Source organism: Mytilus galloprovincialis, chromosome 4 (genome assembly GCF_965363235.1).
Source record: "Mytilus galloprovincialis chromosome 4, xbMytGall1.hap1.1, whole genome shotgun sequence".
Lineage (NCBI taxonomy): Eukaryota > Metazoa > Mollusca > Bivalvia > Mytilida > Mytilidae > Mytilus > Mytilus galloprovincialis.
Genome location: NC_134841.1, coordinates 39,989,320 through 40,014,407, shown reverse-complemented (window position 1 = coordinate 40,014,407; position 25,088 = coordinate 39,989,320). Strand labels below are relative to the sequence as shown.

Here is a 25,088-nt window from a genome sequence, read left to right as displayed (position 1 = left end):
CTATTGACTTTAAAGTTCAAAGGTCAAGGTCACAGTGGCAGTTGTAATACAAGGCAATATCACCCTTGTGGACACTCTAAAACCAATATGCTTCAAAAGATTTTAATCACATTTGGTATATTGTTCCTCCTTGTAATGATCTGACATTTTTACGTTCAAGGCCAAAGGTCAAGGTCATGCAGATGGACTTGTTTTTTCTCCTTGAAATAGCATAATACACAGGAAATTGGTTGCTCATTTTTTTACCTGCTGGTTCTAAAGACAATATTAAAGGTATTTCCAGTTACTGAATGTTTTGATTGATTTCTAAATAGTTTATGTATCAAATATGCATATTCAATTTACCATTTTCTGCATGTGTCATATACAAATATAGGGTCCATATTTGTCCCCAATATGTTACATACGAGGGGATGCCACGCTCGGCATTGCCTTGTTTGAACTGTAAAATGTATGCACTAGTCTGAATAATCACCCATAATTAGGCCCATGTTTACTGATCTATCTTAAAGGTAAGGTAATGGGTTCGTTGATCCCTTTTATTCAAAAAGAGCTCTTTCCAGGAGAATATCATAATAATATAGACAAAAGGAAGGATGTGGGGAAAGCAACAAATGCGGCAAAATATGTCATATACAAAACAAAATGGTTATGGAGTAAACATTCGTGTGAAAACAACTCAGACGATACATAAAAAATCAGAATAATGAAGAAAAAGTTGGTTTCCCTATATACGTGTACCTGCAGTGTTGGTGTACGAGGCGCGTTTATGATTTTCATTATGTTACTTGATATGAAAAATTGACAAAAAATAATATTTTACTTGTAAAAGTAAATCCCGAGCCTGTAATAGCTGCTCTTCTTGTTCCATTTGAATTAATAGAAACAACGCTGTCGCCTTTCTTGTTCTCATAGAATCATATGATATGAGCTCCATGTTTTGTGAACGTCTTTCTTAACTGTCGTATTAGACTGACCAGTGCATCCCGCGCATGGCACTTTAAATGTGTTTTAGCGCGAAAATTAACTTACATTTAGCTGGATTTATTGCCGTCGTAGTTCCATCTTGTCGCCTTCGTACTTTTATTCGATGGCAACACGACGGGATTACGAGGTCTTCACGAAGTCGTGTTGCCATCGTAAGACCTTCGGGTATCTTCGTGATTCATTCGTGTAGACATCGTAATGTCAAAACTGCCCGATGGAAACGATGGAAACACGAATGCAATGCGATGTGCAAAGATGCATGCCCGGTAACATTACGATGGTGAGGATGGTGATACGAACTCAATACGAACCCTCAACATCGGACGCACCTTCGGGGATTTTTTAACATGTTAAAAAATTTAGAACCCTTCCCGAAGTTGTCCCCGAAGCCTAGAAAAAGTGGCCGATGGTTCTACGATGGTTAAAGATGGCACTACGAATAGCCCGATCTAGATACGATCAGTCCCGATTTTGAAAATTTGCATTATCGTGTTGCCATCGGCGTAAAAATCGGGACAGTGTGACGCGGGCATGAAGACTAAAAAAAGTGTATGAAAATTCTTTTCAAAGAAGTTAACACAATATGACAAGGTAAATATATACACTGCCATCATATTTTGATAATGTTGATGTCACTATACCTTTTATCTCTTGTAGTGGGATCTAGATCACAACACTGGATTTGTGAATTGTTGAAACCTGAAGGAGAAAACAAGCACTATGAGTATATGCTTCATTTGTAGAATGATAATTTGTATATTCTGAAAGTAAAAGCCTTAATAAAAAGGGAAACGGGAAAAGTCCTCAGTTAATTATCCTCCAGTTATTGGTGGTGTTTGTTTTCCTCAGTATTAAGTTCTATACGGTGTGTTTTGTATACTGTTAATTGTTTGTTTTATGATCGTTTTTCGTTTTTTTGCCTCCGAATTTTCGGTTTGTTTTCAAGTTTAATTATTCCATTGGTAACTTTCGCCCAGTAGTCAACACTTAAAATTAAGTGTTGACATGAATATCAATAATGTGGTCATTTTTATAAATTTCCTGTTTACAAAACTTTGAATTTTTCGAAAAAAACTATGGATTTTCTTATCCAAGGCATAGATTACCTTAGCCGTATTTGGCACAACTTTTTGGAATTTTAGATCCTCAATGCTCTTTAACTTTGTACTTGTTTGGCTTTATAAATAATTTGATATGAGCGTCACTGATGAGCCTTATGTAGACGAAACGCGCGTCTGGTGTACTAAATTATAATCCTGATACATTTGATAACTAACTTCGCCTCTCTCTTTAAGAATTATTTGTGGTTAGTTTGAACACAACATTACAAATGCGCTTGACATGCTTACATGAAGAGGTCATGTTCGGGCCAACATTTTAACTTAGGATTAATCTCAATTGCCATCAATCACAAAGCAATGCTATTGGATGTTTCGAGGAACTCAGCGACTGATACAAAGATAGTAAAGACAAGTATTTAACTAACAACCACAGGATTTCAATTCATATTTAAAGGCAACTATATCTGATATTGACCACTGCATGCGATTTATACGTTTTACTTTTTATTTACATAAGGGTCGAGATGGTTATCACTTTAATAATCAGCCACCTTATATTGACAGACATAATTTTAATAGAAAATTACAGAACAATAGAAATAACCGTTTATAGTTTGACGTCATTTTGAATTATAGTTTTTATGTCAGATGTTACTTTTGATCTTTGAAAAGTTCTTTCATACAGACCTACGGGAGACATTTAGTGTTTAAATAGGACAGTACCGATACATCTAGAACATAAGGTAGCAATAACGTAGCTATTTGTTATCATTCATATTACGTGTATGTCAAAAATCTCATTAGTTTCATATAAACTTGGGCAATAACCTTATTAATTGTTAAAATAATAGTAAAACTTTCAATGAAATAGTTATTAATTTTTTTTTCATTCATGAATTTTGTACACTAATTCTATATTTATATCATAGGCTAAGTATTGTAATGTAGAATTCCTTTGTAGTTATGCCTGGTTTTTTTTTTCTATATGACATAGCACAATACAAATGACATATTCGCCGTTTGTTCCTTTATGAGTTCTATTCTCCAAATTACGACATGATTTATTTCAATCAACATTTTTTTTTCTATATACCTGTTATAATTATACTCCAAAATGTATTGCTTTTGAAATTTAACATAAAAATATATTGGAATTATAATGTCTTAATACACTTATTTCCCAATGAAAAATACGTCATATGTTTTATTCTTTTATTGTATTATTATGGGGATGTCCTCACCTACCATATACATGTATATGTATACACTACGTAGAGCGTAAGTTGGATTTGCTTAGGCAGTGTGCAATAAAAATCAGTTTACCATTTCAATTTGGATATACATGTATTCTTCATTGTTCTTTATATCAGTTTTGCTTTTGATACACATATTCTTCGAGCAGTTGTTTTAAATAAAAATTTTCTCACATGATTTTCCTGTCATAAAATTTTAACAATTTATTGAATAAACGTTAAAGGTTTATAGCCAAATGTACACTCTTAGATGCCATATTATTTGAAAGTGGTCTTTTACTTTCCCTTTTTTTTTATGTTGTATGGAAAATGGTCACATTAAGTAAAACTTAAGGTGAACGTAAAAGGGGTCAAAAGATACCAAAAGGTATATTCAATCTCATCATGAGTCGAACACAAACTGACAACGACATAACAAAAAGAACCCGAAATACAGTCAATATACGAATACGAAATCACAACTTAAACAACTAAATAATGAAATCCGGAGAGATATCTGTTGTCCTAAATTGGTAGCAGATCCTGCACAACAGTGGCATACATTATGTTACTTATGCATGTATAAGCCCGATGGTAGAACATATCTGTCGTCGTGATAAGTGAAACATATATTCAAACGAACAGCCATTTTCGCGAACGCGGTTTTATGGTGTTTCAAGGGCCGATTTAAGACTTACAATCGTAGATATTAAAAACATGATTATAGGTTCTTCATCAGAATTAAAATCTTACCTCTGTTTGTTGGAGTTCCTACGAAGTCATGATCCAGAAACTGACCAAACTGCATCATCATCATTGATTGTTTAGGTTCCCTGAAGTCACTCATGTGGGCATTGTGGACCACGTTACTGATAAGTCGAGGACTTGGTAGAGATGCTCCGGTAACACTGTGAATTCTTGGAACATTTAAACCTATAATTACACAATTGATTGAAACCATCATCATACAGTCAATGTAGTAAAACAATCATCAAATATACCAGGCTTATAATTGTATATGCCAAACGCGTTATCTGTTTAAAAAAGACTCATAAGTGACACTTGAAACAAAAGAGTGAAAAGGGCAAAATAAAGTTCGAAGTTTAAGAAATGTTTTATATTGTACTAAACAACATTGAATGAAAAATTAAGAAAAATATAACATTAAAAGTTACTAAAATCAGTTCATTGTTCAAAGGCACGAGCTGTCCTTTATGACCTACACGAGTAGGTATGATAAAGTTACTTTGGGTATCCTATGATTAATTTGGACAGATGACAAATAATCTTACCATCAGAATAAGCTGCTGGAAGCCATCTTAGTTGTGCTCGATTTGCTTGTCCCCATGTTGGAACATGGAAATTGTTGCATCCACCATCTGCTGTTCTGTATGGGTATTTAGGGTTACACTTTGGAATGGGACATTCACAATATGGGGCTATATGCTTTTGCCATTCTTCGACTAATTTGAAGTCATTTTGCATAACATGGATTGGAACTCCAGATCTGTTTGCATATAATATATATTATTGAATAAAATATGTATAAAAAGTCATGTCTCATACTTAATGAACATAATCATTATGGCATGTTCGAATAATCAAACGCGTGTACATGATTAATTAATACAATTAAGATATGAAACGCAAACAAAGCTACATTTCAAGACACAAAAAAATATATATAAAACAACATTTATTTTGAGTGAATTTTTTTTTTTTTTTTTTTTTTTTTGTTATGTCTATTCGACAAATTTTAATAACTGATAATAGAAAAACGATATCAGGAGGTTATTGAAGAACCCGATATCGAACTTTGTTGGAATTCGTAATGCTTATTCTTAGGTAGGCTTTGAAGTCATTTATCGACTGTTGTTTCCCTTATCTTCGTTTTTCTTGGCCATGGTGGTGTCTTTTTTCTTTGACTTATGGTTTATGATTGTCCCATTGGTATCGACAGCATTTAAATAAAGGCAAATGTAGTATACCGCTATTCGAAATTCATAAATCGATAGAGAAAAAACAAATCCGAGTTACAAACTAAAACTGAGGGAAACGCATTAAATATAAGAGAACTACTACACAACAGAAACACAACATTAAAATGTAACACACACAGAAACGAACTATAATATAACAATGACCATTTTCCTGACTTGGTACAGGGCATTTTGAGATAAAATGGTGGGTTCAATCTGGTCTTGTGTCATGCCAAACCTCCCGCTTTAATGGCAATGTTAATAATAACATTAAAATGACAACAATACATGACAGGACTACAATACAAGTAAATGGGAGAAAATATAGGACAGAGAAACAAACGATTAATATCCAACAACATGTACCTGGTTAAAAAGTTAATACGCCAGACGCACGCCATGTCCACACAAGACTAACCAACGACGCCCAGATGAAAAAGTTTGAAAGCCAAAACAAGTACCAAGCTAAAGACCAAAAGTTCCAAAGCTGAGCCCAATACGGCCAGGGTTATATCCACCTGGGACAAGAACATCCTTATTATTTAGAATAATACATACTTTAGCAAACAGTAAATTTTATAAATTGACCATATAATAGATATTTACATGATTAAACTGAAGTGGTGACTAGCTACAGAACAAAAGCGGATAAATTAAGACTGTCTTAACTGTTGTTTCTTTTTTATTATTATTGTTATGGAATTTTTGGTGTTTTATAAACTGAGCATTCCAAATTAAGCTGACCATTGGAGACAAACGTTTGTTTCGTGCATATGTGTTAAACATGTTGTTGTTGTACCAACCCACAACAGTACATAAATAATACTGTTATACTTTGTTAGTTAGTTTATTTGACCTAATTACGCAATTTTTATGTATTATTTCTCAGGTGTGATAAAAAATAATTAATTGCTCATGATAAGAAAAAATGAATTATGGGGCATCGTGAAATAAAAATGCCAATACGAATGAGTCATCATATAATACAAAGTATTGATGTTTTCGATATGCTGACAAATCATATACATTTTAACGTGAGAAAACACTATAACCGGACATTGGCCTTACTGTAATGCGCGGTCAAGGCGTTGGCTTCACCTTGATGATTGGTCAAGACATTAAACTGACCTTGAGGAGCGGTCAAGAACGAATTAGCCAATATAAGTATAGATGTCACATCAACATTTTCTGACTTTGATACTCATGCAAACATTTGTTGTGAGTCTCTACTTTATTCATTAAAGTTTCAAATACAACGGTCATTATTTTTAAATGTTGTTATCGGACGCAAATTGTCTGGTTCTTTTAGATTGTGCAGTTCTAAAACTAATAGTAATTTTAATGTGTGGTGAAACCGATTTGTCTGATACTTAAATTGAGAGGTTCCAAATCTTAAAAAAATAATGCCCTAATATTTGATGAGCAGTCAATCATAGTCAAACTGAAAAAGAATAAGAAAAAGAATAAAGAGACAAAGGATCTTAATCATTTTTAACGATATTTTTTCTAAATATTGGAAGTAGTTCAGACATCTTCTTTTTTAGAAACAGTAGATGCACATGTAGGAAAGAGAAAACGGTTTTACCTTGCATCAAACTAAATTGAAAATTCACCATGGCAACTATATGAATCATACAATTTTGGCATAAAGCCAACAGATTCGCCTTATTTCTGTATTTTATTTTATCATAAATTTTATTCTGTGACCGGTTTATTATGTTATTTCCATGAATAATATCTGTGCAATGTCATCGTTCAGAAAAAAAATCTTATTTGCCAAAAAATGGCTTAATGGTTATATTTACATTTCTATTGTTACTGTTTGAATAATTATTAAAAAAAAGTCATAAACATGTAACATCTTATCGGTCAGTGATATACTGAGGTGAGTGACTTACAAACAATCTAAAATTTGAAAGCCTGCACAATTTTTAATTTTAAGTTAAGGTTTAGTGGTAATGCCTATATATCATCCAATAAACTTTGTGTCAGCGTGTGCTTACGTTTCAGAAATTCCAGTAAACCTAACATTAAGGATACTGCCAAAACTAAAAGGTCTTGTCCAAATAAAGATTTTTTTTTAAATTGACACTAATAGACTTAACGCTATGATCAATGAAAAATGATGACAATTTTTTTTCAATTGTCCACCTCCCATTCCCCACAGGTATAACACCCTCTGCTCTATCGTATATGTCTGTTGATACGTTACACACGTGCATGTTCACAGTATATAACTTTCTTCAACATGGGTTTGCTTTTAAAACATACACCTATCTAGCAGGATTGTGAGCAAAAACGACTGAAATTAACACTACACAAGTCTTAGGGTCATTTTCATTTTTCACTTTTTTCCCCTCTACCGCAGAACAATATATAAAAGGAACGACCTGATTAATTTCAAAACAACAAACAAATATGATAAACAGCAAAAAAACAAAAACAACTGATCTACAGGCTCCTGACTTTCGACAGGTACATACGAAATATGGCGGGGTTAATCATGTTTGCGGGCGCCCAAATAACTTTTTTGTTGTTATTGTCCTATTTGATAATCACAGCTTTGTAGACAGATATTTAAATACTAGTAATATCAATATATATTAAAAATGATATATACTATTAATATTTATAAATATTAAAAAAAAGATATAATTTAATGGTAGGACTGCATGTTCCGAGCCGAGTATTCTAAACCGTTTTGGTCAATGACACAGTACGTTGTTTCAAACGTCATATAACACATTTTATTGTATAGCAATACCAAAAGTTAGCCTGCAATAAATTCTAATATTGCACTAGTGCAATAAATCTTCAAAATTGATGACGTCATCAACGACAAAATCTTAGTTTAAACCAATTTTTACTTTTAAATATTATATTGCTATACAATAAAAGGGTTATTGCATGAATATTGGGGAATATTGTCCCTCGTAGAACATATATTGCACTCGCAAACTCGTGCAATATAAAATTCTACTCGGAACAATATTCCCCAATATTCATGCAATAACCCTATATTACTAATTTACACAAAAGGCATTTATTTACCTGATTGCTCAGATCAAAATTGATGTGATTTAATGTTATTGCAACATAAACAACCATTAAATAAAAAAGACAGCTGCAATTAAACATGGTCTTCTTACGAATAATGAACAAGAGGTATTACCATACAATCAGATTGCATTATCGTATTGAAGAAAAGAAGGATTTAAATAGCAAGGGCAAATTATGGCCATAGATTGTAACAAAATAAGGAAACCGACAGGACTCTCAACAAAAAGTACACAAAAGACTATGCAAAAAACTATAAATTACACCAAAAACCCACCCAAAAACCGAGGGATGAGCTAGGGGTGGACAAGTCACATTTTGGTAATGTAATAAATGAGATAAAGTAGACGGCTAAGACATGTGTCAAATGAGTGTGGTCATCCACGACAGATATGTACAATAATCGTCAAACAAATTAACTTGGTCAAAATATATAACATTTATATTATTATTGATAATTTTGATATATCAATTGTAAAGACGTATTCTGAAAATATGCAAAACACATTGGTATTTGTAATGTTACTTACAGTTTCTCAAATTCCGCCAGTGCTCTAAGATTTATAAAACCCTTTTGATTGAGAACTTGGACTTTGCTGTACTCCTTTAAATTCATGAACATAGATCGATGCCATAAATAGCTTCCCTTCGACACCTTATCAAAGCCTAAAATGAAAGATGATTATACATTGAATATACATTTACACTGAATGAGTTAAATGTTTAACTATTTTAAAATAGTTGGAACTTGGTATGAGCAATTATTGTGTTCGCTGAAATTGCCACACAGTCCAGTTGTTTGCAGTTTTGTCTTGATTGACTTAATAAAAAAAAAATGCATCGCTTATTTTGATCATTCTTTAAGATAATACTTTCCAATTTTCGAATTTAAGGGGGCCTTAAACAAGTAGCCTTGTCGCACCTCCTCTTTTATAAGTAAATGAGTACTTTATATACATCAAGTCATTTACAAAGTTTATTTGAATCATCATGCTTCCTTTTTTTTATAATTTCCTTTTCTCTTTTTGTATATATATGATCATATATGGTTTATACTTAAGTCTCACAGAAGACTACAATATATAACCCAATTGAAAGGTCGCCAATTTCACCAAATCTACTTTCTATTTATTTGAAAAGTATGAATATCCAGTTATATACAGAAAACTCGTCGAGTTGGGCATGCTTTCATTTCATATTACAGATTTTGCATACATGGATGCCACTAACTTAAATTAATAATAACATGGCATGTGTCTTTGATAATGTCGTTTTCTAATTTTACATTTCCATTTCATTAGATTAAACGCACTCTGTACTTTTGATGAATGTGTGAAGCCAAAGAATTTGATGTGAAAAGTGTGACAACCTTGTTGAAAAGAAGACATATATTTTTAGTTGAATTTGTTTTCTAAATTTACAACAATAAAATGTTATGATGAGTCATAAATTTAGCAGCTTGTCTGTTTTTCTATATATCTAGATAAAGGCACATAATTCATTATTTTGGTGTTGTCAATTTAAAGGACAAGAAATGTGTATCAATTCATGAGACAACTTCACTACACGCAAACGAAAAAAAAAAAAAAAAACATCAAAAAGAAATTCAACTGCACATTTATTGCTAATCTTCATTTCAACGACCTTAAAATTGAAGAAATCTCACCTCACTGCAAGTAAAGGAATACCTTTAAATATAGATTTAACTGGGTCTATGTTTCAATTCATACTTTAAATTTATTAAACTTCGAAGATTTAATTCTCTATTTTTTACAATCTTGAGTACCACTTGCCTTCTTATTAGTTTTTGGGGACATTTTTCCCTAAATGAAAAAAAATTATGTACGACTTACATCTTTGAAAACAAAACTTCTTCTAGCAAATCATATTTGGGTAAACGTTGTTAAAATCTTAATATTAATTCCTCAGGAGATCTAAAAATGAGGCAATTTTGAAATTAAAAGGAGATCCTTAAGGCGAGAAATTTCAAAACCATAGGCTAAATTATTTGAGACAAAATACAAATATGTTAATACAGATATCTATCTCTCCAACTAGTTTAAGCTTTTTGTACACGTGAATTTGTATGCCCCATCTACGATAGTAGAGGGGCATTATGTTTTCTGGTATGTGCCTCCGTTCGTTCGTCTGTTCGTTCGTTCGTGCGTCCTTTCGTCCCGCTTCAGGTTAAAGTTTTTGAATTTTTGACCCCAATTTCACGGTCCACTGAACATAGAAATTGAAAGTGTGAGTTTCAGGTTGAAGTTTTTGGTCAAGGTAGTTTTTGATGAAGCTGAAGTCCAATCAACTTGAAACTTAGTACACTTGTTGCTTATGATAGCATCTCTCTAATTTTAAAGCCAAATTAGACTTTTGACCCCAATTTTACGGTCTACTGAACATAGAAAATGAAAGTGGGAGTTTCAGGTTAAAGTTTTTGGTCAAGGTAGTTTTTGATGAAGCTGAAGTCCAACCAACTTGAAACTTAGTACACATGTTCCCTATGGTATGATCTTTCTGATTTTAATGCCAAATTGGATTTTTTATCCAATTTCACGGTCCATTGAACATGGGAAATGATAGTGCGAGTGGGGCATCCGTGTACTTAGGACACATTCTTGTTCGATCTGCATACGTCTTTGTTACTTTCAATTTCAAAAGGGTTATAAAAAAGGAACCCTAAGTTAACAAATACATGATGCTTTTATAATCATTAACCGATTTTAACTGAATGAAGTAAAAAAGAAATTTCATATTCCTATCTTTTGATATTGAATACGCTATTAAGACTTATTACATGTGGAATGCACCGACTTAATTGCAAATTTTTGTTCTTCCGTCGCGGGGATTCGAACTCATTCAATTGGGATAACGAGACAACACTGTCTGTAGACTAAACTACTTAATACATATCTTATTGCTTACCTGAAAGGTACATTTGTTTTTCCAGCTCTGTACGTATAGCCCAGTCTTTAAGGGCAATTTTTATTGACTGTGCCATCATATCTGATATGTGCATGCCACCACCGGCTAGTGTTCCTATAACTTCTCGTTTTTGCCTGTCCTTCCCCGAAATAACGGTGAAACAAACTATGGAAGCTACAAGGAGAAGTTTAGTGGTCATGGTGGCTCTGAAAAATAAGATGGTTTCAATTATACATCTTCCTAAAGTTTTGAATTGGTCTCTCTCTTTTTTTCTTTTTTTTTTTATCTCAAATTATATAGAAACAGACGCCTGTTCTTAATTATTTCAATAATGCTGAAATGGTTAAGGAGATGAAACATTATTCTGTACAATTCTTGATCGCTCCAAGGCTTTCGCGAAGTTTGAAATCTTAGTTAATAAAGTATGATTGACAGATATAATTGAAATAGTCTTCTTTATCGATGTCATTTATATGATTTATTTATCTTCATAATATTCAGAACATTTACATCAAATCTTAATGGTCACAACCGCTACTGCAGAAAATTACACATATAAGTTAATTATAATTTCTTCTGCAAAGACAGTCAAACTCTGTACCGTAAAATAATAACGTTAACATAGGCCAGAGCTTGTTTTGCTTTATAATGTAAAAACAAAATTGACGGAAAAAAGGTCCTAAATTTTATTCAATATCATAAAATACAAAAAATATATAATTTGTAAATAAAACATTTGACATAAAAGTTCAAAATCAATATAGAATTATAATACACAATTAATAAGTAATTACATGAACTAAAATCATACCAATTGAATAAATGGCAAAAAAACCAAAATTGGGGAAAAAATCTTCAACAAGGCCAAACGGTACCGCAGCAAATTTCACATATGTGTAGACAATCATAAGCTACACATGTTTTCTTATGCAAAACTTTCTATTGATTGATAGTTGTGTTATGTGTCATTTTGAAGTTTAAAAGGCAAATGAGAAATAGTTTGTATTTTTGTCACTTTTAAAAGTATGATTTCCTTGTTAAGTTGTTTAGTTGTGTTTACGCCCAAAATCGAACCAGGAAATTAATACAGTGATTTATAAGGAAAAAACAGAAAAAGAAAAAATCCAATTTTAGAGACAATTTGAGTATGAAAACTACCCTCCCTATTAAAATAAAATTAAGAAAATTGATTTCTACTAGTATTACAGGCTTATTTTAATGTAGCGCCATTGTGTTCGTTTTTGAGCTCAAAGGAAAGCCTGGTATTTTTGTTTATTTGATTAATGATATGGTTAATTCTGAAATTAAACTACACAATATTTGAAATTTTACTTTTAGTTAAGGTAAAAAAAAAAATGAGACTGCAATTAAATGTAAACGGTTTTTCAAATGTTCCAACTTATTCAAACGCGTGAACAATATACTTGTCAGAGAAACTTTAAAAACAATAAATAAAACTATATTATATAATCTTCCCACTCTAATGTTCAGCTTGATAAAAATTATCCAGAACAAAAGCAGTTTTCAAACAAAGATGACTGCGTGATTGAGTTTAATAGAATCACTGGAGATGATTTCATCACAAAAAATGTGATTATTTACAAAAAAAAAAAAAAAAAAAAAGACTTTTCATACATTTGTCACGTGCTCCTTTTTTTTTTTGAGTAAATGCAATTTTTCTTAATGTTTCGCTTTGACTGTTTATTAATTCTTTTTCCCTTTTTTCCTTTCTATAATTAATAGAATTAACCTATCAAAATCCCAACTAACCTTAGCATCAGTCCTGTTTGAAATATCCATAAATTGTAAATTATCATAACCTTTATTACATATTCATTGTTAATCATGTGACAAGCTATGATAATATATCATATTTTGAAGGGTATCTTTTGTCCATTCAAAAGTTATACATCTTAATTCATAAAGTAATAAAACTGCTTGCTCATGGGCAAAAAGAACACATGTTTCAGAACACCAATAATGAAGCTTAGGATTAAAACGATCACGTTCTTCGAAAAATTACCTGACAGATTTCAGACAGTTTCTTTTGAATTTAAGAAACCAATGACACTATTTTAAAAACCGCACCAGTCATAAGAAATTCTGATTTTCATTGTGTGCATACAATTGCGGTATCTATTGTTAAATTGATATAATTGTTGTCGAACATTATTTCAAATTGTTTAACCTGGAGCAAAATATGTCTTGCTTGCTTATATGACATAGTGCTTTTATATTATGAATGACACCGTTGTAATAATATTGTAAAATATGTTCTGTATTTTACTGTTTTGAACAAGTACAACGTAGGTTCTTATTTTGATTTAAAAAAAAATATGATAAAATTCAGTTTCCATTATACTTTCAAGCTTTTTGCTGCTTTTTTATGTTTTCAATTTAATTTCAAATAGATCAACTAAAGTGAGATTAAACGAAAAATTGATAATGAGATTTTCCACATAACTGTCATTTTTGGCTGCTTTTTTAAATGTTTTAAATATAAAGCATAGACCAATTTATAACTATATGAATGTAAATATAATAGACAATAAATAGTGTGTTTTAAAATTGCTGCATTTTGACCAAGCTAAAAAAACAATTACGAAAAAAAATTGAAGATATGATATGATTGCCAATGATAAAACTATCCACAAGAGACATATATGACTTAGACCTGAGCAACTATCCCATGTCATAGTACGGCTTTCATCAATGAGCAACACTCATGACTTAGACCTGAGCAACTATCCCATGTCATATTACGGCTTTCATCAATGAGCAACACTCATGACTTAGACCTGAGCAACTATCCCATGTCATAGTACGGCTTTCATCAATGAGCAACACTCATGACTTAGACCTGAGCAACTATCCCATGTCATAGTACGGCTTTCATCAATGAGCAACACTCATGACTTAGACCTGAGCAACTATCCCATGTCATAGTACGGCTTTCATCAATGAGCAACACCCATACCGTATAGTAAGATAGTAAAGAAGGCTGACATGACAAAGTGTATTTAGCAATTCAAGTGCATGACCTTGTTTGACAACTTTGAAGATTTATAATTTTATTTTGACATGATCAAATTTATTAAGTGTAGAAGTATTAAAACAATTCTGATTTTTTATTTTTTATTTGATGACAGTGGTGATAAAACATTAATTAAGTAGAGCCACGACCTTGTAAAGTAACAATATTGACGGTTTCTATAGTTTTGCATACACGTAGATTCATATTCAAATTCAATATTTTATTGTAATCTCATCACATACAAACAAAAATGAGATTCACAGAAATAAACTTGAAACATTAAATCATTTGCACTGTATGCACCAATCTTACAAATATTTCTAGGAGACTTTAAAGACAGAATATATACATATAAACATATTTTTACACATTTATTTTAAATGTAAGTAAAAAATTTGTTTCTTTAAAAAAAAAAACAGTGAAATAAAATACTGTTTCTTCTCAATAAGATAGTGTTGCAGGTTGTGGCAACTATATCAGCAACATTGTCATTATCGAAAGAATCTAAGCATAATACCACTGAGAGCATTTGAATAAGAAGACTACACGGTTGTTTAATCCCCCCCCACCAAAAAAAGGAAATATAAGATCTTTATTTCATTTTTGTGTCTTTGGGTTACTTTTTCAGCAACATTGTCATTATCGAAAGAATCTAAGCGTAATACCACTGAGAGCATTTGAATAAGAAGACCACACGGTTGTTTAATTCCCCCCCCCCTCCCCAAAGGAAATATAAGATCTTTATTTCATTTTTTGTGTCTTTGGGTTACTTTTTCTTGACATGTTACCCAAAACACCTCTTATTCATATTGACCGTCCTGGTCCTGTGAAGACTTTTATACGATGTATTTAAGAATTGAATGCTTCTTTTTGTAACTTCATTGGGGTGTAAAAGCGTTGACCGAAGTACATTTTGTATGAGGAAGCGCTTCATTCTAAAAATTTGCGCACGGTCAACGCTTTTACAATTTTTATAATTACATTTTTTAGTTAGTTTTATTGTGTAATGCAATTGCTTAAGGAATAACACGTGATGTGCAGTTAGCCAATCAGAATATCGTATTATACTGAAAAATACATCTAATGTAATTATTTGGGTTTTAACTGCATTGGTTGGTTGATACAAGATTTCTTTTAATGTATGCATCAAAATTGATTAGTTGATGCAGTACACGAATAACGTGATTACCATCAATAAGAACATGCATCCTTCTCTTGTATGACATCAGCAATTACCTAAATTTGTGTCAAAATATCTGTCTTAAGTGATGTAATCTAAGTTTTAAAAATAAGTCGAATAGCAATTAACTGCGCATAATTTTATTTCAAGACAGCCTAATACATAATATTTTCAACAATTATCAATTATAGTGGAGGATTTTTCTTTTTCTACGTTCTTTTATGATTAAACAGTATGGTAAACGTTCCGAATCTACACTTACGTAACCAGTGATTAGTGAATCTAATTTTCAAAAGCGCACTGTTTTAAAAACTAATAAATAAAAAATATCATAAATTCTAATGACATGAATTACAAAGAAATTCTAAAAATATCAAAAATTATCCTTATAATCAACCAATAAAATTAGGATTTTTTAAATGTTTTAACACTCATTTTATATAATTATCACGTATGAATCTCACAAACTTTGATAAATGAGAATCGCCTCTTTCATTCCAAAATTGGAATATGGATGGATTTGTCAACATTAGACATATTAAGGGAAATAACATTCGAATAATTGCTCCAAATAGTTCTAAATGGGGTTAATGGAACAGATACAGTCCAAATGACCTCTAAAAAAACAACAAAAAAAAAAAACTTTTCTAATAGCATGGAAAATCAAAGGATTGTTTCAAGTCAATTTCTTTTCCTTACTGATATAATTGACAAATTATCAATCTTAAAACCCTCGGGAGTGAAGGGGTCTACTTCCTATTTACAGGGTGATAGGACGTACCGCTGGAATAGTTAACATTTACCAGCTTGACAGCAATATGTGAATAGGTGGAAAAACTATCAGAAATATATGATAAGTCACCCCACAATTAAACAGATTTTAACAAAATCAATATAGATAAAATAACAACAACTCAAAAACACATGTAAATCAAAGAAAGATTTCTGAAGGTCAATATACGACCTTCAACAATGACTAAGCGCCAACAACGTATGAACTTCTTATTTTGTACTGTTATACCACTGTCCTAGGTTAGGGGGAGGGTTGGGATCCCGCTAACATGTTTAATCCCGCCACATTATTTATGTATGTGTCTGTCCCAAGTCAGGAGCCTGTGATTCAGTGGCTGTCGTTTGTTTATGTGTTACATCTTTGTTTTTCGTTCATTTTTTTTTACATAAATAAGGCCGTTAGTTTTCTCGTTTGAATTGTTTTACATTGTCTTATCAGGGCCTTTTAAAGCTGACTATGCGGTATGGGCTTTGTTCATTGTTGAAGGCCGAACGGTGACCCATAGTTGTTAATTTCTGTGTCATTTTGGTCTTTTGTGGATAGTTGTCTCATTAACAATCATACCACATCTTCTTTTTTATATTTAAGTAACTTATGACAATGTAGGTGTTTTTTTTTACCGTGATTGGACTCTTTCGAAATTTGTGATTAATCATGAATCTTCCGAGCTTATTTATTTATTTTGCATGTGTGCCAATGCTGTTCTTGGGAAGTACGAAGAGAATAAGGCAGCAACCATTTGATTTTAGGGGGAGGGGGCTATGGAATTTTTTTGGGGGAAAAAGGTTTGTTTCCAGTTTTGGGAAAAAAAAATTATTTATTTCTGACCCCAAAAAAAAAAAGAAAGTTTGTCCAGAAAAAAAATCCATAGACGTGTGTATTGGCGTGTACCTTCCTGTTGTTTGGATTCATAGACAAATATTTAGAGAAGAAAATTATATAAAAAAAAAGTCCATTGTGCAATCCCCAGGTTTTCAATATTGTAGATTCAATATTGGTGAATAGAAAACATATGATTGCCATGTGTGTGTGATGTACTCTTGATGACATTTGTTTTTGAAAGAAGTTTGGTTTTTAAAACATCTTGCTTGTCACATGACCACAGTCGTCTTTTATACGCCACTGAAGGGGCATATCATTGCCATGTGTGTGTGTGTGATGTACTCTTGTCTTGGTGGTTACTGTAAGAACATGCGTTTTAACACAGAGTTGATGAAATGATTATGTACCTGACAAAATCTTTGATGAATAAGAACATAGTATCGTGAGACGGTATATGATAGATGTTTAAAACAACCTACATAAGACAATTCATCATCACAAATTATTTCTTGACCATAAAACTGTATTTAATGTCTGAGTCTTATATTTTTTCCCCTTATGATTTGAATAAAAATTACCAGGACAGGTGATGTATGCGGTAATGGAATGCATAAACTTATTTTTTGCTACTCTTAGGTATATTGTAATTGGGTAAAAATTAATAAGTACTAATATTGATTACCACTACTATGAAAACCAAATGACGTCTTTATATCTATATATAGCTGGAGAAATACTTATAGTTTCCTACATTTAGGAATATTTTAATTGGGTAAAAATTAAGTACTAATATTGATTATCACTACTATGAAAACCAACTGACATCTTTTATATCTATATATAGCTAGAGAAATACTTATAGTTTCCTACTCTTAGGTATATTTTAATTGGGTAAAAATTAATAAGTACTAATATTAATTATCACTAATATGAAAACAAAATGACGTCTTTTATTGTTATAGATGGATAAATAAGTTGGCTTTAAATGTTAAGGTTACTTTGATCTTTGTAGGGAATCTTTTAATATATTTGTTTGCTATTTCGGATAATTCATATTCTATCTTATAATCAAAAGGTGTTTTGTACAATATTTGTTTTAAAGCACACATTTTTCTAATGATTTAAACGACTACAAACGTTTATAATTTTTATGCAAATATGCTTGAACATTAGTATCCTTTTCGCCACCCTGTCTTGCAGAAAAAAAAATAAGTGGTGGTAAAGTCGGAATTCAGGAACATATTTTGAATACTTTTCGGGAAATTGACAAGTGTTCAAAGATAAGAGCACACACTATCACATACAGGTTAAATTAATGCAGATATAATTCAGTACCTTGCAAACAAGAATCATATTTTTAAAAGATAACAAAACTAGAACAGCGGATTACTCAGCTATATGTTCAATGTCATTCAAAATGTATTCACAATGTATGAAAGCACATCTCTTCACATCAAAGGACATTGAAACAGCTCTTTTCGGAGCCTAAAGGTGACCTGCTGCAGGAAAAATAGTTTTACTCTATCAAACACCCTACTTTTTATCAATTAATAGTCCGAATTCTCTATCTTTAATTATATAATCCTCATTGTTCCACTTTGTAGAACCAAACTTTATATGTATGATGCATTGTTATAAATGTGTTCTTATCTAGAGTATGAGTGAAATACATGCCCCTGGACTTTAACAACCAATCAAATAAATACTTAATTGTTTGTGGGTATATATGTCTAGAGTGTGTCTCGAACAATGAAACTATACAACTTCTCCCGACAAAAAACAAGACTCAAATACAAGCATTCCCTTGAAGAACTAGAAAAATAAAGATAGCGATGAAACATTGATATAAGTTGTAAAAAAATAAGTAAACGTAGTATGATTATTAAATGAGACTAGTATCTCCACTATAGACTAATCTACGTAGTAGTTATCAACCTCTATGCCATAGCACGACCTACACCAATGAACAAAGCCCAAAGAAAGCTACATGTATATGGTTCATGAAATGATAAATGTTAAACTATTTGAACTAGAAAACTAACAGCTCGTCTGATTTATGTACAAAATAAAAAAAAAAAAAAGAAAAAACGAATATGATATACAGCAACGAACGACATCAACTGAGTTTCATGCATCTGATATTAGACAGGCACATATAGAAAATGGTTGGGTTGAACTCGTTAGCGGCCGACTAACCCTTCCCTACATCGGACAGTGGAGTTATTGTTTATGTTGGATTATTTTCTTCTTCTGTCTGTTTATTAAATATATGTAATATAAAAGACAAGACATTTTTTTATTCTACTAGACTGTTTTATAATGTTCATTCATTTAAAAAAAAAGATGAATGAGGGAGAAATGCATATCTTTATTCTAGTTTTGTTCGTGATATTTGACATATAGACCTATCATTATAAAGTTTACACTGGTCGGGTCGTAATGTTCTAATGTTTAGTACACAACTAAGAGATGATGGATTTAAAAAAAGTTTTACTTCGTATTAATTACGATAACATCAATTATACATATGAAAAACATTAAAATGATAGAAAACTATTCTATTTTATAAATATAAAAAAAGTTAATCATTTTGAATGATCATATTATCAATTTTAGCTTTACTTAAATAGAAGTCTGAGTGATCATCAAAGAAATGGATTACAATTTTCGGGAATTTGGAAATGATAAGATCTTGTTTTAAATAAAAATTATGATGATGATGATGGATGGCTGTCTGACGTCCAACGGCAAATTATATGCATATTCAAAACGGTAATTATGTAAATACAATATGCATATTATTAAAAACTGGTTTGTACAGAAATAAAATGACACACTGAGCTGGATTTTCATTTATTTATATCTTTATACTGTCTAACCATAAAAATCAGTTGAAAAAGGCTTAACTCATCAGATGGACAAAAATACAAGTGGACGTGGCCGGGTACTTGTACATCCCTATAACAAAAAGACACTAGGAACAGATAGGAGAGTACTCGTAGTTATCTGACAGCTAGTTCAAAGCCACTAACAACTAATAAAAAAATCATGCCTCTAAAGTATTTTGCCATTTTTACCTCAATCATACCATCTATTGTAATGGTCAGATCTTTGTCGCAGTGAAACAACACCCCTGGGCAGGTTATCAAAGTAAGGCATTGAATGTAACAGACACAGTGAAACAACGCCCCTGAGCAGGTTATCAAAGTAAGGCATTGAATGTAACAGACACAGTGAAACAACGACCCTGGGCAGGTTATCAAAGTAAGGCATTAAATGTAACAGACACAGTGAAACAACGCCCCTGGGCAGGTTATCAAAGTAAGGCATTGAATGTAACAGACACAGTGAAACAACGCCCCTGGACAGGTTATCAAAGTAAGGCATTGAATGTAACAGACACAGTGAAACAACGCCCCTGGGCAGGTTATCAAAGTAAGGCATTGAATGTAACAGACACAGTGAAACAACGCCCCTGGGCAGGTTATCAAAGAAAGGCATTAATGTAACAGACACAGTGAAACAACGCCCCTGGACAGGTTATCAAAGTAAGGCATTGAATGTAACAGACACAGTGAACCAACGCCCCTGGGCAGGTTATCAAAGTAAGGCATTGAATGTAACAGACACAGTGAAACAACGCCCCTGAGCAGGTTATCAAAGTAAGGCATTGAATGTAACAGACACAGTGAAGCAACGCCCCTGAGCAGGTTATTAAAGTAAGGCATTGAATGTAACCGATACAGTGAAACAACGCCCCTGAGCAGATTATCAAAGTGAGGCATTGAATGTAACAGACACAGTGAAACAACGCCCCTGGGCAGGTTATCAAAGAAAGGCATTAAACGTAACAGACACAGTGAAACAACGCCCCTGGACATGTTATCAAAGTAAGGCATTGAATGTAACAAACACAGTGAAACAACGCCCCTGGGCAGGTTATCAAAGTAAGGCATTGAATGTAACAGACACAGTGAAACAACGCCCCTGGACAGGTTATCAAAGTAAGGCATTGAATGTAACAGACACAGTGAAACAACGCCCCTGGGCAGGTTATCAAAGTAAGGCATTGAATGTAACAGACACAGTGAAACAACGCCCCTGGGCAAGTTATCAAATTAAAGCATTGAATGTAACCGACACAGTGAAGCAACGCCCCTGAGCAGGTTATCAAAGTAAGGCATTGAATGTAACAGACACAGTGAAACAACACCCCTGGACAGGTTGTCAAAGTAAGGCATTGAATGTAACAGACACAGTAAAACAACGCCACTGGGCAGGTTATCAAAGTAAGGCATTGAATGTAACAGACACAGTGAAACAACGCCCCTAGACAAGACAGGTTATCAAAGTAAGGCATTGAATGTAACAGACACAGTGAAACAACGCCCCTAGACTAGGCAGGTTATCAAAGTAAGGCATTGAATGTAACAGACACAGTGAAACAACTCCACTATACTAGACAGGTTATCAAAGTAAGGCATTGAATGTAACAGGCACAGTGAAGCAACGCCCCTGGACAGGTTATCAAAGTAAGGCATTGAATGTAACAGACACAGTGAAACAACGCCCCTGAGCAGGTTATCAGAGTAAGGCATTGAATGTAAGAAACACAGTGAAACAATGCCCCTGGACAGGTAATATCAAAGTAAGGCAATGAATGTAACAGACACAGTGAAACAACGCCCCTAGGCAGGTTATCAAAGTAAGGCATTGAATGTAACAGACACAGTGAAACAACGCCCCTAGGCAAGTTATCAAAGTAAGGCATTGAATGTAACAGACACAGTGAAACAACGCCCCTGGACTAGACAGGTTATCAAAGTAAAGCATTGAATGTAACAGACACAGTGAAACAACGCCCCTGAGCAGGTTATCAAAGTAAGGCATTGAATGTAACAGACACAGTGAAACAACGCCCCTGAGCAGGTTATCAAAGTAAGGCATTGAATGTAACAAACACAGTGAAACAACGACCCTGGGTACGTTATCAAAGTAAGGCATTAAATGTAACAGACACAGTGAAACAACGCCCATAGGCAGGTTATCAAAGTAAGGCATTGAATGTAACAGACACAGTGAAACAACGCCCCTGGACAGGTTATCAAAGTAAGGCATTGAATGTAACAGACACAGTGAAACAACGCCCCTGGGCAGGTTATCAAAGTAAGGCATTGGATGTAACAGACACAGTGAAACAACGCCCCTGGGCAGGTTATCAAAGAAAGGCATTAATGTAACAGACACAGTGAAACAACGTTAACGCCCCTGGACATGTTATCAAAGTAAGGCATTGAATGTAACAAACACAGTGAAACAACGCCCCTGGCAGGTTATCAAAGTAAGGCATTGAATGTAACAGACACAGTGAAACAACGCCCCTGGACAGGTTATCAAAGTAAGGCATTGAATGTAACAGACACAGTGAAACAACGCCCCTGGGCAGGTTATCAAAGTAAGGCATTGAATGTAACAGACACAGTGAAACAACGCCCCTGGGCAAGTTATCAAATTAAAGCATTGAATGTAACCGACACAGTGAAGCAACGCCCCTGAGCAGGTTATCAAAGTAAGGCATTGAATGTAACAGACACAGTGAAACAACACCCCTGGACAGGTTGTCAAAGTAAGGCATTGAATGTAACAGACACAGTAAAACAACGCCACTGGGCAGGTTATCAAAGTAAGGCATTGAATGTAACAGACACAGTGAAACAACGCCCCTAGACAAGACAGGTTATCAAAGTAAGGCATTGAATGTAACAGACACAGTGAAACAACGCCCCTAGACTAGGCAGGTTATCAAAGTAAGGCATTGAATGTAACAGACACAGTGAAACAACTCCACTATACTAGACAGGTTATCAAAGTAAGGCATTGAATGTAACAGGCACAGTGAAGCAACGCCCCTGGACAGGTTATCAAAGTAAGGCATTGAATGTAACAGACACAGTGAAACAACGCCCCTGAGCAGGTTATCAGAGTAAGGCATTGAATGTAAGAAACACAGTGAAACAATGCCCCTGGACAGGTAATATCAAAGTAAGGCAATGAATGTAACAGACACAGTGAAACAACGCCCCTAGGCAGGTTATCAAAGTAAGGCATTGAATGTAACAGACACAGTGAAACAACGCCCCTAGGCAAGTTATAAAAGTAAGGCATTGAATGTAACAGACACAGTGAAACAACGCCCCTGGACTAGACAGGTTATCAAAGTAAAGCATTGAATGTAACAGACACAGTGAAACAACGCCCCTGAGCAGGTTATCAAAGTAAGGCATTGAATGTAACAGACACAGTGAAACAACGCCCCTGAGCAGGTTATCAAAGTAAGGCATTGAATGTAACAGACACAGTGAAACAACGACCCTGGGTAGGTTATCAAAGTAAGGCATTAAATGTAACAGACACAGTGAAACAACGCCCCTGGGCAGGTTATCAAAGTAAGGCATTGAATGTAACAGACACAGTGAAACAACGCCCCTGGACAGGTTATCAAAGTAAGGCATTGAATGTAACAGACACAGTGAAACAACGCCCCTGGGCAGGTTATCAAAGTAAGGCATTGAATGTAACAGACACAGTGAAACAACGCCCCTGGGCAGGTTATCAAAGAAAGGCATTAATGTAACAGACACAGTGAAACAACGTTAACGCCCCTGGACAGGTTATCAAAGTAAGGCATTGAATGTAACAGACACAGTGAACCAACGCCCCTGGGCAGGTTATCAAAGTAAGGCATTGAATGTAACAGACACAGTGAAACAACAGCCCTGAGCAGGTTATCAAAGTAAGGCATTGAATGTAACAGACACAGTGAAGCAACGCCCCTGAGCAGGTTATTAAAGTAAGGCATTGAATGTAACCGATACAGTGAAACAACGCCCCTGAGCAGATTATCAAAGTAAGGCATTGAATGTAACAGACACAGTGAAACAACGCCCCTGGGCAAGTTATCAAATTAAAGCATTGAATGTAACCGACACAGTGAAGCAACGCCCCTGGGCAGGTTATCAAAGTAAGGCATTGAATGTAACAGACACAGTGAAACAACGCCCCTAAGCAGGTTATCAAAGAAAGACATTAAACGTAACAGACACAGTGAAACAACGCCCCTGGACATGTTATCAAAGTAAGGCATTGAATGTAACAAACACAGTGAAACAACGCCCCTGGGCATGTTATCAAAGTAAGGCATTGAATGTAACAGACACAGTGAAACAACGCCCCTGGACAGGTTATCAAAGTAAGGCATTGAATGTAACAGACACAGTGAAACAACGCCCCTGGGCAGGTTATCAAAGTAAGGCATTGAATGTAACAGACACAGTGAAACAACGCCCCTGGGCAAGTTATCAAATTAAAGCATTGAATGTAACCGACACAGTGAAGCAACGCCCCTGGGCAGGTTATCAAAGTAAGGCATTGAATGTAACAGACACAGTGAAACAACGCCCCTGGACAGGTTGTCAAAGTAAGGCATTGAATGTAACAGACACAGTAAAACAACGCCACTGGGCAGGTTATCAAAGTAAGGCATTGAATGTAACAGACACAGTGAAACAACGCCCCTAGACTAGACAGGTTATCAAAGTAAGGCATTGAATGTAACAGACACAGTGAAACAACGCCCCTAGGCAAGTTATCAAAGTAAGGCATTGAATGTAACAGACACAGTGAAACAACGTCCCTGGACTAGACAGGTTATTAAAGTAAGGCATTGAATGTAACAGACACAGTGAAACAACGTCCCTGGACTAGACAGGTTATTAAAGTAAGGCATTGAATGTAACAGACACAGTGAAACAACGTCCCTGGACTAGACAGGTTATTAAAGTAAGGCATTGAATGTAACAGACACAGTGAAACAACGCCCCTGAGCAGGTTATCAGAGTAAGGCATTGAATGTAATAGACACAGTGAAACAACGCCCCTGGACAGGTAATATCAAAGTAAGGCAATGAATGTAACAGACACAGTGAAACAACGCCCCTAGGCAGGTTATCAAAGTAAGG

At 33.9% G+C, this 25,088-nt stretch overlaps 1 protein-coding gene across 2 annotated transcripts in view; it reads right to left on the bottom strand.

The window, feature by feature from the left end:
• The window catches only part of LOC143072123 (salivary peroxidase/catechol oxidase-like), a 52,532-nt gene that overhangs the window by 8,631 nt on the left and 18,813 nt on the right, over positions 1 to 25,088 (bottom strand). Inside the window, exons 1-6 of one of the 2 annotated variants that reach the window (XM_076246930.1) lie at positions 13,012 to 13,101; positions 11,242 to 11,447; positions 8,847 to 8,982; positions 4,573 to 4,787; positions 4,034 to 4,213; positions 1,629 to 1,686 (exon numbers count right to left, since the gene is read on the bottom strand). In XM_076246930.1, the coding sequence (XP_076103045.1) occupies positions 1,629 to 1,686; positions 4,034 to 4,213; positions 4,573 to 4,787; positions 8,847 to 8,982; positions 11,242 to 11,447; positions 13,012 to 13,088 (872 nt within the window). In that variant the 5' untranslated portion in view covers positions 13,089 to 13,101. Of the gene's footprint in view, positions 1 to 1,628; positions 1,687 to 4,033; positions 4,214 to 4,572; positions 4,788 to 8,846; positions 8,983 to 11,241; positions 11,448 to 13,011; positions 13,102 to 25,088 lie in introns of those variants that run through there. The other variant, XM_076246931.1, reaches the window with a different exon arrangement.